Here is a 14,340-nt window from a genome sequence, read left to right on the forward strand (position 1 = left end):
GATTATACAGATGGTGTCAAATGTTTGCTTGAGGTGAACTCACAATTCCTATATTATTTTAGCATCAACCAAAACCATCAGCCATGATTTTTTTGTCTTAGCATGTAGTGGAGTCTTTGAAAAGTGGAGTTGCATTGTCATCTGCTGGAAGAACCGAAGCATTACACCTCAGTTTTTAGAAAAAGTGGTATTTTTTCCTCTGCAAGTTACTGGCTTGCACATCCATGTTGCTGTGTAACAATATCATGGCAAGATGCTTTAGCCTTAGCAGCTGTAGTGGTATTTTCTATATATGGAGCATAACCATAGAGAGTTATTGACCTTAAAGCCACTCTGTACCTTCCTCATTTTCTCTTTGTTATGAAATTATACTCCCCTAAATTACCACAAGACAACTGTAAGAGTAAACAGTAAATGCTTTAATCTCTTAAAGCTTTGATGACTGATGCTGGGCCACAGGAAGCTCGTGTTGAATACTAATGCTAAGGAATGCACTCCTGAGAATATCTCTCACATGATCGGGAGATCCTTATTATAGTTTCCATCTCTATGCTTGCTTACGCACGTACACAGAGACGCATGCCAACACACACAATCCTGTATACACACTGTAATGTGAGAATGAGGAGCGCATCAACATATGATGATGGGTTCTCATTTTAGTCAAGACATGTATCACAAGGTTCAGGGTGTGATCCAGAGAGTCAATTAACTTGTCTTCCTCTGCCATCAGGGACACTCAGTGACCTCATATGAACCAGGGTTGAAGCTATCCCGGGCTTTTTCTCTTATAAAAAAAATATATAAATTTTAGAAATTCTACAATTCAAATCAGGTCCTGAGTTTTATCACCCATTTTTCTTAATATGAATCCGGCAAAACTCTCCATGGAACGAGACGATGCAGATTTTTTTTATTGCTAATGAACAACTTTCACTGATTGAAGTGCCACAATAGGCACATAAAGAGGTAATCCTGACCTTTAAGGTACTCCATTACTATTTGTATCAAGAAACTCAACACTGTATTTCATATAAGTAAAGTACATGATAAGGTAGATAAATAAGATTAGTAATTTATTGCAGTTACATGATCTGTGGATAGCTACTGTACCATCTGCCATCTGGATTTGTGAACGTGCAACCCAATCCCTCTAACTAGTGCACCACTAAGGAATTCATTATCTCTCTGTTCATGCATGTTGGCACCTAGTTTAGTCAACAATATAACAAGTAGCCTTGCACTGCAGTGTAGCCTCAGCTCATCAAGATTCTGTCCCTGTTTCTCACTTTCTTCCTGTCACTGCTACTTTTTGTCCGTACACACTACAGTAACAGAGCCAGGTTTGCACTGTGCCTCCTCAGAGCCGTGCCCTGTGAAGAGTAGCCTTCCACTGTGCCAACATTGGCTTCTGGCCAGTTTGCTAAAGGTGCCAGCATGGGATTGGAGCCAGCTTACAAAAGGTCAACATACCCCAGACGGGATCAAGTGACTTCTACTGAACTGCAGTGTCACTCAAACCGCCACTTTATCCCACACAGTGTCGCACAGCGAGACTTCTCTGCTTGTGGTGGAGATAATATGTAGAGAGACAAAACAACCTCACCAGCACTGAAGCATCTGTGGAAATATAGTACCAGAATGAAAGATGAGACAGTTTCTGTTGTCACAAGTTGTGTAGTGCATTATTTTGTGAATTCCATTTTGAATAACTGAAATTTACAATGATGTATTAGGGTCATTGTTGATTAGAAATAGATAAACAGATAATAATATGGAACTAAGAAAACACTTAAAATTACTGTGTTTGAAGTTGTAAATTTATGAGATGAAACTCACAAATGTATAGGAGAAAAAGCATGACTATTTTCTGATCGTATAAAGCCATAAATTTGTGAGAAAAACCTCGGAGACTACAGTCACAAACTCACAAGAAGAATGCCTTAAGAGATTTCTGCCATAAAGTCAGGTGAGGTAGCATTGAGAACAATAAAGTACATATAGGGAGGAAATCATGGATGGATAGGTCAAGCGTAGGACTTTCACTCAGGAGACCAGGGTTTGTGTGCGAGTCATACTTGGCTTATCATTTCTAGACTCAGCTGACTTATTATTTTCAGTTTGTAGGATGTTTAAAGCTGCTGAATGCACACTGTCCATAAACTTCAGTAGTAGATAAATAGGACCATTTGTGACAACATCATATTTTGATGTTGCTAGAAGGATGTGCTGGAGAGACGTCCAGCTCATGGCCAGGTAACCTCCTGGACATGTTGATTGGACGTTCAAACAACAGCTATTCAACATCTCAGTATCTGCAGGGATTTCCTGTTTCCCAGTGGCGTCTGTGACGGGATCAGGTTGATCCAACAATGCAAAATAAAGCGATGTGATTCCTTGAAAAAAAACCAAACTACTTTTCTGAATTATTTTCTTGTAAATTTGTGACAACAATCTCAGAGAATTTCTGCTTTTTTTCTCTCCTAAATTTATGACTTTCTAATCTCAAAGATGAGTTTCTTCCTTTAAATTTGTGAGGGTTTTTTTTTTTCATAAATTTACCACTGTAATATTGAGGTTTTTCTTGAAATGTTATCCTCCTCCCCCTCCCCTAGCCCTGTTTTTATTTTTATTTTTTTACTTACAACGGCTCTATGGGCCGAAATAGAAATTTGCTCAAAGCATGTTTTATTATGTTTTCACTACCGTATCATCATGTTTTGTGTATTTTTATCTTTCTTTAAGGTCGGAAATGGCTACTATTTGGCATATTGCCATCTATCAAATGCTTGCTGGACTGTTTTTCTCATCAGTGGAGAATGGAGATAGAAGCATATGTAAGTTTGCACATGGACACATGGATTCATACAGAAGTTGTAGGAAAGCCTACTTCAAAGTGTATATTGTTACTGACAAAAGAAATTATGTGATTCTTTTTCCATCACTCCATTACTTATTCACAGCAGTGAAATATAATTAACTATATATAATTAATTTCCCATTACATCACAAAAATGCCCTAATATAGTGTGTAGGCTATATAATGCACTTCTTTTTGTGCACACTTGTTGCACTGGCTTGATATACTCATCTGGTACGTTACCGGATGGCAACATGCTATAACAAAATGGTCACAATAAATGGTTTCCCAAATAGCAGGTAACCATTTGGAGAGGCATCTGGTATGAGCACTGATTTGGACCGCACAATGTCAAAAGGCTGAACTTTATCCTATTGTATTATCAACCTTGTAATATAGCACCTTTAGTAAGTCACATGAGCAACATGAGCAAGGATGAAATGGACTATTTGCTATGTGAATCTGACTTAATTCAAACTCCTGTCAGCAGGCACTAAAATTGAAACAATAAATGACTCCTTAGAGAGAGAGGCAAAGATGGGAGCCTGGTTTTCACTGTACAGACTGCGAAGGTTCAAAGAGTTGATTTATCTGATAATCAACATGTAATGCTTCTGAAACTTTCTAAGATTATATTCTTCAAAGGTCATGAATCTGACCTTTATCTAAATGTTACAAGTTCCTTGAAATGACTAAATTACCTTTATAGCTATCCCCAAATCCAAGAACAAAGAACTACTGACTGTTAATCCAGTCTGTGAAGGGTGTCATCTCAGAATCAGTGACTTGTCTTGTGAGTAGTACTGAAAGAGTTTGTGGCTATTAATACACGGTCTGTGAACAGTTGCCAATAAGGATTATGACCTTTTCCAATTACACTACGGGCGACTATAGCTGCATACTGAACAAAGCAGTCATCTGACATATGCAGTCTTAACAGCAATGTGTACCTTGTGTCAACTCCACCTTGTTGTGAAGCAATCAAGGATCTAACTTCCAACCCAGTCGCCAGAACAGAATGTTGGCATTGTACGTTGCAAACCACAAATGTTGCATTTGTACATTTCATGTGTATCATATCAGCCTTTTTAAAGTGACTTATTACTGACTGACTTTATCATTGAAGGGAATGGTGGATGGTATGACACCTAGGCAAGATGCCTGACAAGCTGCAGACCACTTCAGACCATTGTTTAGGACCAACAAACAACAAAACGAGCTGGGCTTTAGCAAGTCATTACTGTGTTTCCAGTGGCTTTTTAGCCAGAAAATGTGTGTGGTTTTCGAAGACAGTGCCACAAAAAGCACTATCTCCAGTAAGAGACATCGCTACGAGATCAGGATAGTGCCACAAAACTGATTATTTTTTACCAGCGCATCACTGTTTTTCCTGCCAAGATAGTGCCATGAAAAGCAGTTGTTTTTTAATGTGTTTCCAGCAGCGATTGTGCCCCTAAAAGTGGGTATTTTAAGCCAAAACATGATCTTTTTCTAACCATAACCAAGTGTTTTTTGTGTCTAAACTTGCATTGTTGAAACATTTAGTTTCAATGTATCAACTACATAATAGCGTACAAATGTAAACTATCCTTGGTTTGCAGCAGTATACAATGCCAACATTTTTTTTGGCAATTGGGTTGCAACTTCACAGTGGCACTTGGTGACATTTATATTCAGTAAAATTCACAATGACAAAACACCTAAGAATTCAGTGTGTATTGTATTGCAGAAAGCAATCATTATTGTAACTGATGTATAAGGTTAGATACAGAATAAGTTGTTCATAGACTTATACAGAAGTTCTAAAAAGACAATAATGACCTTTTGCATTTTTTTCCAGAGACCTAAGTGCTTCAAAAACAAGTAAATAAAAAAATGACAAGATGGCAAAGGCAAAAACTAAGAAAGAAAATGCATAATACACCTTATTAATGTATGTCTAATACAGTATAAGTAAGCAGTTTAATAAATGGAATCTAAAAGTAGCTGAAATTAGATAGTAAAAAACAGAATCTAGAATAACAAACCTAAGGATAGCAAACAGAACATGGGTTATTATGGGTAAGAAATTGGGTACAAATAGATCTAGGATACTCTTTGTACCCATCATATTTTTGATGTGGAGGCAGTTATTTCTTGTTGAATACCATACAATATACAACTTGTTTTCTAACTTTCCCTGCTGTTGTTATTGCTCATTCAGCCCATAGCCGACAAAAATGTTGGCATTGTACATTACTGCAAACCATGAATATGTTACATTTGTACTTCTTATCCACTACGTAATAACGTACAGTGTTACATATCACATATATGGTTTGCAAAAATGTACAATTCCAACCTTTCTCCTGGCGATTTGGTTATTTCATGAGTGTGGCCAAAATTTGATAAAATATAAAAAATGGAATCTAAAAAAGTGCAACATTAATCAACATTTTTTACAAGCAGTTTAGGCTGTAAAAGACCAAAAAAGTTGTTTCTTTCTGAATTTATTTTATTGAAGAACAGCAAGGAAATAGAAATGTCAAATCTCCAATGCCCCTCTATTGCAGACATCCTTTGTCTACAAGAATCAAAGTCATACTTTGTTCCATTTGGTGTATTGTAAAGTAATATTGGGCCCATAAAACACTGCAAATATACACACATCATACACATAACTGTTTACACTACATCAGCAATAACAACGTTCAACAACAGGTGAATTTTTCTATAAATTTCATTGTTTAGTATTCCAATTAAATTCAAGGTTACTGGAAAAGATACATTTGATTTTATGAAGAAAGACCAAATCTCTCCTGATTTACTAATACAGTGGTTCCCAATTTGGAGTATAGGACCATCACAAGAGGTCGAAAGAAAAATTTAAAGAGCCACGGGGCATAATGGGAGAGGAATTAAGTTTAAAAATACCTTTCTACTGCATCAAATTATGTTTATTTTTTCATCCTTACATCTAAATATTTTAAATGAAGCAAGTAAACCCCCCAAAAAATCTCTCTTTGATTGAAATGGTCATAGATAGCTCGCCAACATTTGCCCAAGAGGTCACAAGCCAAAAAAAAAGTTGGCCACCACTGCAATAAACTCACTTAGAGTTAGAAAAGAAACAACCAAACATGAAAACACACAATCAAACACACAGTGCTGTGTGTAGCATTTGGGGTTTTTTGCACCATTTTTGTAGCTTCCAGTCATCTCCACAATGGTCTGACCAGTCTGAATAAACAGTACGAAGATATCGAAGACATTACATTTAATTTAAGAGTGATGATGTTTAAAAATGCTACACACAGCAGTTTTTAACACCCATCCTTCTCTCTTAACTCTCAAGCTATCCCTCCATCCCTTTGTCCGTTGTCACTCGATGTTGCTTCCACTTATAAAACCACCAGCTCAATGAAAATACGTAGAGCGCAAATGCTGGGAAATCATACAGGAAAACAATGAAAAAGAATCCAGCAACTAAGACGATGCAGATTAGAAGTCTGGTGATGTGACTGAGGAGGTATAACACAGTCCACCATACAACTCTATCGGACTCTTTTAATTTGTCAGAGGAGGAACTTGGATGTTTGTGAGATGGGTGGGCTGATTGATTAAAACCCTCCCCGTGGGCGACACGGTCTTCTATTTGTCTACCTGTCTCCTGACGGGAGACTGATCTTTCTTTTATTTGAGTGCCCTGATCCTTTGGAGAGTTTTGGGCTGATTCAGTCAATGACTGCCTACTCTGAGCAGCAAAAATGTGGGTGAGATCTTGACTTAGATGAGCACTTGAATTAAAATCTGCCTGTGTTTCTGACAGAGATAGGGTTTGTTCTGCTGTGGTGAGTGAGTGACCTCTTTCTTGTGGGGAGTATCCCTTGCCCTTAGTGGCTAAGGTTTGCTCTAGGCCTTCACAAAGACTTAAATTAGGATCTGTTGGTAGTTCTGTCAAGGAAAATACGCCTGAATCAAAAGCATCATTGCAGTCTTTCTCAAAAAGAACGTGGCAGTCTTGTGTAATATCAGGTACATCTCCCAGCTTGCCCATTCCAATATCTGTGTCTTTATTAAAGGCCTGTTCTTGCCGACCAAATACCTCTTCCCAAATCCCCCTGACCAAATCTTCCCCAAATCTTTCTATGAACATCTCCTCCAATTCCGACTCTATCACTTCAAGTGCTGCAGTATTTTCTGCTGTAATGGGGTCTTTTGTTCCCTCTGACAATTTTTTATATTCAACACCTGGAGAGCTCTCAACTTCTGCTGACAACTCTCGTTCTTTCAATTCAGTCGGTGCGTTCTTCCTCTCCCCCTGAGGGTTCTCTACATTACCCCTCAACTCCCCCAGCGCTTCTATTTCCAGCTTTCCAATACTCACCCTCTCATCTTTGTCTCTCTGACTCATATCTTGCTCTGTTCTTTCTAATGTCTCAGGATGGTGTTGAAGTACTGTTGGAGTGTCTTTCTTTGCAACGTTCTTGTTCGCCGTATCTTCCGGACCCATTTCATGCCCTCTGTCCCCTTTCTGACCCTTAATATCATCCTGTGAATAACTCCATCTCATTTCTACCACCTCCACTGGGTTAGGGTTGAGTATACGTGTTGGAAAAGGCCTGAATGTATCATGGGCTGCTGTCACTTCCTCTTGTTGTTCAGTTATTCCATCACACCTTGTGCTCTTTCCTTCCTCTTCCTGGTTTGAGACTACGCCACTTTTACCTGATTTTAGTACATTTTCCTGAATTTGTGTTGAGTCCTCCTCTTTCTGAATACACATCTCTTCCACTGCTTGGTTTGGCCTTGACTCTTTATTATGTACTTCTGAAGTTATTGATGTGTTTCCCCTCTGCCACAATGAATTAAGGTGCAAAGCCTTGTCATTATGTTCCTCATTTAATACCTGGATAATTCTTGATTCTGCACCAATTAGTCTCTTTGTATCTTTGCTTTCTGTACAATAGGAAAGTTCCACCTCTGTCTTTTTGAATGCTTCCAAGTCTTTATTTGATGCAGCATCTTCACTCTCTGATTCATCCAATGTGTATTCACTTGCCAGTATTTGGCTTTGGTTGAGATTTTCCTCACACATTTGGCTTGGATTGGATTCATCTGCATGTGACTGTGCAGGTCTTATTTCATTTTCATCGCTCTCATTCTCCCGTAATGGATTTTCACTGTTTTGGCTCAGCCTGAATTCCTCTTGTTGTTTTTCATCTGCATACCTCTGGGAGATTTCACACTCTTCAGTTTTCTGTGGCCTAAATATCTCATCTGTAGATATTTTATTTTCCATGGAGTTATTCACAATCGCTTCCTCCACTCCTTGTCTGTATGTGGAAAAGACAAACCTCTCCTCATCCTTTGTCCCCTGCCTGATTGTCCCCCTAAATGCCAGCGTGTCATCCGTCGCATTGTGTGCGGTACCTGTAACCTCCCCTTCCCTGCTGGAAGAAAGACCCTCATGCAGCCTTGCTCCCTGTGAGATCCTATCAACGGCGGTGGCATTCTGAGACTCTGGCATTGCTGTCATGTCTGTTGTCTCTGACTCCCTTGAGCTTGTTACTAAGTCTGCTGTGTGTGCTGTGAACGGCTCATCTCTTCCTATTCCTTCTGCTCTTTCTGTTATTCCTTCTTTTTCTCGCTCCCAGAACGCATGCTCACGACACTCAGTTGATCTGTCAACAGAGCCCTCGGACAAAGGCGCTGCCCCCTTGAGGCAGAATTCCTGCAGAGTGTCTGTTACGGAGTTTGTCTGTGACCTTTGGGATGCATCTTGTGTCGCTGTGTTGTCATCTCTCCGGCTGCTGACACATGCCTCTGCTGGCTGGTGGTCGTCAGTGTTAAAGGCAACATTAGCCAATGATATTTCGCGCGTGTCTGACAGCTGCTGACATACAGCTGAGGTGTGTGCATGGAAGGTGGTGGGTGTATCCGAGCCCACCTGAATTTCATGCTCTTGACTGCTGGCTACATATTGGGCACTGGGCTCTTTATCATTTGAGGGAGACACCGAGGCTGCTGTCTGCAGCCATTCTGACTCTGGAACAGCAGAATGGTCCGTACTGCTCGGCCCATTAAGAAATGCCTGCCATACGTCGCACACAGAGGTTTCTTTATCAGCAGTATCATCTGTACCGTTGAGAAACGTCTCCCATGTATCATTGACAGGAGGTGTATCTTCTATATTTTCCTCTGACGCTTTTGACAAGGTCATTTTAGCTCTCTCAGTCCACATGTCATCCATGTCAGACGCCACCCACTGATTGGCTTTGTCATTATTCCAGTCCAGTGTAAGCAGAGGAATCTGGTGGTAGGTGAGCACCTGTGGAGTCTCGCTACATTGTTTCTTTTGCCGTTTAAAGAGAGAGCCAGCAGAGTCCCCCCATGTAGTCGGCGAAGGCTGAGAAACCTTTTGGCCATTGGCTGAGTCATGTAAATAAGCCTGTGGTACTTGCTGCCTGCTTTGGGAGAGGTAGTCTTGCACACGTGCCAAACGTGCTGCTCTGTTCCTGCTTTTTATGCTATCCACCTGTCAAAAAGGCCAGAGGTCAAAGGTCAAGCCAAGTGTTAATGCTTGAGCTACTTGAACTATAGCCAGAATCTACCAGCTCTGTTAGTCTCTAAGGTCATCAGCTACAAAAGTGAACGCAATGGTTCACTCACTGAGTATTCCTTGATGTGTAACATTACAGTGATGGTGCAATACATTGCAATACTGCTGCAGCCTCAGCGCACAAGCCTATTTTTGTTTACATCATCAACTTCACTGCACCTTTACAAGCATGTTGCATTTATTATTAATAGTTTGCACATTTCAGACGTGCTCTCAAGTGTCAGGTAAGCTGACTTTCCATATCCTTCTGGGGCCCACTGAGCGCTGTGCAGTATGACATACATATTTAGCTATGGAGATAGATTTGTGTCAGTATCATTTGTGTGAACAGATTATAACCATAGTTACTGCACATATTATATTTTTGGATTATTTTTACAGTATGACTTAAGTTACTGTGTTATTTATTAATGGGTACATTATTTATATTGAAGTAGTAATAGATTCAGCATTATTGAGTTACTGATAAATTATTTTTTCATTGTCATTTATAGAACTTAGTATTTGTATTTTCATGTGCAGTGTTTAAGTGGAGTCACTGTGTTCCCTTGGTTATGAGCTAATCGGTTCCTACCTGCCCCTGTTTTGTGGGGACAGATATGAGTGATTAACAAGAGAGAGTGAGTGCCTTGTGCTTAACAGTGAAAAGAAGTTGCTGTAACCCTAATTTGGAATGTGTTAGCACTGTTTTGCAGTGTTGGTAAAAAGTAAACAAAGAGAAAGAAACAAATTTTGTAGCCCGCTTATTACCTACAGCCTGAAAGAACTGGGGAACACTATCAAGAGATCAACAATCTGTGTGTAGGTATGTTATCTGTAAATATAAAAGATCTTCCACAAATTAGAAAAAAAAGATTTGGGAACTCAAAAGTAATTTGCAAAAATAAAACGAATCTGAAAATGCCCAAATTCCACAAATACAAAAAAAGGTGAATACATTGAATTAATTAACAAAAAAATAAATCAGTAAATGTCTTTCTAACATTTACAATTTTCAAATAAGTATTTGTGAATCCAGTTTTTTGTTTTGTAAATCGAAAAGCTATTTATGGATCTCAATTTTAAGATTTGCATTTTACACACACATACACAGTTTTAAGACAAACTTTCCACCAGTCCAAACGAAAATCCTCTTGTATCACTCAAACTTTTTGAGATAGCATGATCACCTGTTAATGACATCATGTCCGCATTGGCATTTTTTATGTAAGAAGATATTCACAAATGCTTTTTATTAATTTGTAAACGTATTTAATGAATTCACACACACATATATATATATATATATATATATATATATATATATATATATATATATATATATATATTTGTATTATCTTAACAGATTACACATTTAAACATGGATTGTTGATGTCGTTGTCGTTCTATTAACAGACTTTTATCAGAGACCCTTTTCTGGTTTCAATTTCCGTCGAACAGTCTTTTATTTCCTCTGTTTTTATACAGGAAATTGTTTTTTTTATCATCTTTTAAAACCTGTCTGTTTTATTTTGCTGCCTTGTAAAGCACAAGTGCTTTATTAATTAAGATTATCATAATATTCTTATTATGTCTTCATGCAAATGATATTGAAACAAGTCTTTCTCCATATTTGGCTCAGCTATTGTATCTCTGCAGCAAAAACAAACATACTTTCTCACTTTATATTATCAGATTGTTTTTTTGCAGCGAGCAGTGTTTACTTCTGGGTGATGCTGGTGTTTCAGTTTTTCCCCCCAGACTCCAAGAAGAATCTGTCCTTCTAAAAGATGATAAATGAACCTCACCAAAGGTTTCTGTTCTTCACGGTACAGTAATGATTGTACATCTGTGCTGTCCTTTCTGTTAGCCTCCTCTGCTTTAGGTGCAGCCTCTGCTCCTGCCAAAAAAAAAATTGTTTTTACGTTTACACACACACTTAATTCATGTACATGTATGCATACACACACACAGAAACATTAAGTATACACACCTGCAGCAACTGTTGATGTGTCGCTGGTCTCTTTGGTCTTTCCCTCTAAACCTCCCCTCCTATTGTTCAAAATGAATAGAAATACCATAAATAAGCTCACAGATATGTTTTACAGCGATTAAATCATTTTCTGTTTCAGTGTTTACACATTCTGTTATATTTTAGGGATTTGATTCAACAATTATTTGACAAAATGTTGCAAATATTCCAACAGGGGCTGGAGAGAAACTTAATTTTCCTCTGTTAGGTAGATAAAAAAAGAGTGGTGATGGGTGGGAATGTCAAACCATTCCAGCTTTTCAAATTATGAGAGCCACCTCACTGGCACCCTCTTTCCATTAACCGCCATGTCTCAAGGCTTAGTTTTATTGGGTCCCCTTTATCTATACAACATCTACAAGTCATGCTAATAACTAAAGTTTAGTGGAATGGTACATTAAAGAGGGGGGTCAGAGCTTTCACCCTGTCTGTGTATTTTATTAGACAGCCTCAATACATTTTAGTCTGTTGTTTTCCTACCTGTACTGACCATGCAATGATTATGATACAGACATGGGTGGATTGTAAAACAATGGGCCCCTGGGCACACAGCTCCTACACAGGAGCAAGACATACAGACTTTGTGGTGGTTTTTCACCTATTGTTTTTAGTTATTTTGTGTCTTTTTGCTGTTCCTTTGCATCTCTTTGGGGTCTTTTGTGTCTCTTGGTCGTCATTTTGAGTCTCTTCCTGGTACGTGTTAATTTGAGCAACATTTTGCAGGTGAAGGCCAGTGTGGCCCCTGGCAATCGGGGCCCTGGGCCTGTGTCCAGTAGGCCCGTTCAGTAATTCATCCATGAATACACAGTAAGAGGTGTACACAACATAGCTGTCATGCAGACAGCTTATACCTGTGCCAGCAGCTTTTGAAAATGAGACAATTTAAATGTTGTGATGCATTTGTCTGCTGTATTATTACACTTCCATAACTTTTATAGTGCAACAAGTCAGACTACAACATGGGTACATACATAATACATACATAGGACATACTGTTTCTTTCTGTGTCAAAGAGGGTAAACAAGTATATCTGGCTTCCTTATCCAGCGTGAGACGTCATGGAAACCTTGACAGGCACCTGGCCTTACATGGGCAATATGTGTCCTGCAGTCCATTACTGAAAAGTTACATAACAGCTTACTGTAAACATGAAATTGCCCGGCTAGCCTCCACCAAATGAGAAGAGCAGCGCCGTTTAAATAGACTTTCACACTGTGTCAAATTTCCTACCGCAGTACCGAAAGTTAGTCAGGACCTTTTCTTGTTTGTGGTTGATTTGTGCCAGTACAAGTTTGCAGGGGATGGATTCATAATAACCTTCATTTTATTTGAATATTGATTACTGTGTAATGTATTGTCATGAGGGTGATGTGACTTCCTTCAGCAGAGACATGTTTAAAAAAAGATTCAGCATTAGATTCTCTCACCTGTTAGCTCTGAGACAGCTCCTCTTGCTCTTGTAGCTGCTACTCTCCTCTTGCACTTGAGGCCCCTGCTCCTTTGTATTTACTTTCTGGTGGCAGAACAGCACATAGTTCATTTCCTTGTTGTTAGCCCAAAAAGTGCCCACTGACGTCTTGTAACGGAGACAGATCTCCACTCTGGTCCCCTCTCTCTCAAAAGGAGGCACCAGAGTATACTTAAAGGTAAACCTGTCTGTTTTCCTATCGCTGGAACCAGGCACGTACTCCGCCATAAGGTCAAAGTAGCTCCTCCAGCGATCCAGGGTGATCCGGGCATAAACAGACTTGCTGTAGCAGAGGTTGACCACCCTGATGATGCCACGGAGTGTGGTGGTCCCCGGCAGGAGTTCGATGCTTTCCAGCTCAACCATCTGTTCTTGTAGCCTCTGGTCCAGCTCCTCTGGGGACGAGGGGACTGTAAACAGACAGGACATGTAGTACTCCTCCAAGGGATGGGTTGCCTCATTCTCAGGGGGCTGGCTGACTTCTGGGTCCGTCACTTCAACATTGTCAAACTCCTTAACCGACACCAAGTTGAGGCCAAATGCATCGGCGAATGACACCCTCCTCCAGGGCATGACCGGTGGGGGCTCTGCTTCCTCCTCCTCGTCTGTTTCCTCGTCTGTGGTGGAAACTGTGGGAGACGAGGCCTCCATTCCTCCCTCTTCCTGCTCCCCATTTTCTTCACCTCCCTCCTCTAAAACCGCCTTGTCCTCCTCCAAGGGCTGGATGTACAGACCCTCCATAATGTGCGGCGGTCTGAGAGGCGGCTGTCTGCCTGTCCTGCTGTCCGTCTGGCTCGGAGGGTGGCACAGACCAGAGTGCCCCTAGCCTGGCTGCAGTGATACTGTAGAAGGGAGAGCAGGGAGAGGACGTGACTTGACAGATGGAGTTTGGTTACAGCTGAACATCGTGAGTCTGAGCCAGCCCTATAAATAGGACACATATAACTAGACCACAGCAGGGCCAGTTATCTTCTCAGTTATCCTCGCACAATATGTTTGCTAGTTACAAAATAAATAAAGGAAAAGAACTTTTATAAAAGTATAGCTAGTGTACAAACATGTCCATGTTTAAAATATATCAACTGGGTGTCTAAATTTTGCTCCTTCTAATGTCGAGATAATCCAAAATCTGTACTAACAATCTGTATATTAACTTTACTTTACTTCTTGTGGCATTATGATAAACAAAATAACAATATGGCTGTGATGGGCATGTTGATAGTGCTGAGTGTAATGACACAGTGTTCTCTTGTCAGGTGATATCAGAGACTGTCATGTACCCATCATGAATCATTTTAATAACATGTGATCTAATCTGTCTGTGTAAATACACAGCTGGACAGCTTTATGCCAGATGGAGGTGGTGCTTGTTTCAGGACTTGCAGGAACGGAAACTGACT

The 14,340-nt window shown here is 39.8% G+C and overlaps 1 protein-coding gene across 2 annotated transcripts; it reads right to left on the bottom strand.

The window, feature by feature from the left end:
• Positions 1–398: 398 nt before the first annotated feature.
• On the bottom strand, positions 399–13,779 carry ppp1r3aa (protein phosphatase 1, regulatory subunit 3Aa). 2 transcript variants are annotated; one of them, XM_033615094.2, is made up of 4 exons: positions 12,900–13,779; positions 11,434–11,492; positions 11,249–11,334; positions 399–9,377 (listed from the first exon to the last, which is right to left on the bottom strand). In XM_033615094.2, the coding sequence occupies exons 1-4, from the start codon at positions 13,679–13,681 to the stop codon at positions 6,195–6,197; spliced, it is 4,110 nt and encodes a 1,369-aa protein (XP_033470985.1). In that variant the 5' UTR covers positions 13,682–13,779; the 3' UTR covers positions 399–6,194. The 2 variants fall into 2 exon arrangements, with proteins under 2 accessions (XP_033470985.1, XP_033470984.1); XM_033615093.2 differs by having other exon boundaries at positions 11,249–11,340.
• Between the last annotated feature and the right edge of the window lie 561 nt (positions 13,780–14,340).

The sequence above is a fragment of the Epinephelus lanceolatus genome, chromosome 23 (genome assembly GCF_041903045.1).
Source record: "Epinephelus lanceolatus isolate andai-2023 chromosome 23, ASM4190304v1, whole genome shotgun sequence".
NCBI classification, from domain to species: Eukaryota; Metazoa; Chordata; class Actinopteri; order Perciformes; family Serranidae; genus Epinephelus; species Epinephelus lanceolatus.

Excerpts from the sequence above, each read along its gene's own strand:
- ppp1r3aa (XM_033615093.2), bottom strand. The coding sequence starts at position 13,681 with ATGGAGGGTCTGTACATCCAGCCCTTGGAGGAGGACAAGGCGGTTTTA. Across the intron at positions 11,341-11,433 it reads CACATCAACAGTTGCTGCAG|GAGCAGAGGCTGCACCTAAA; the intron begins GTGTGTATACTT and ends TTTTTTTGGCAG. Across the intron at positions 9,378-11,248 it reads GTGAAGAACAGAAACCTTTG|GTGGATAGCATAAAAAGCAG; the intron begins GTGAGGTTCATT and ends CCTTTTTGACAG.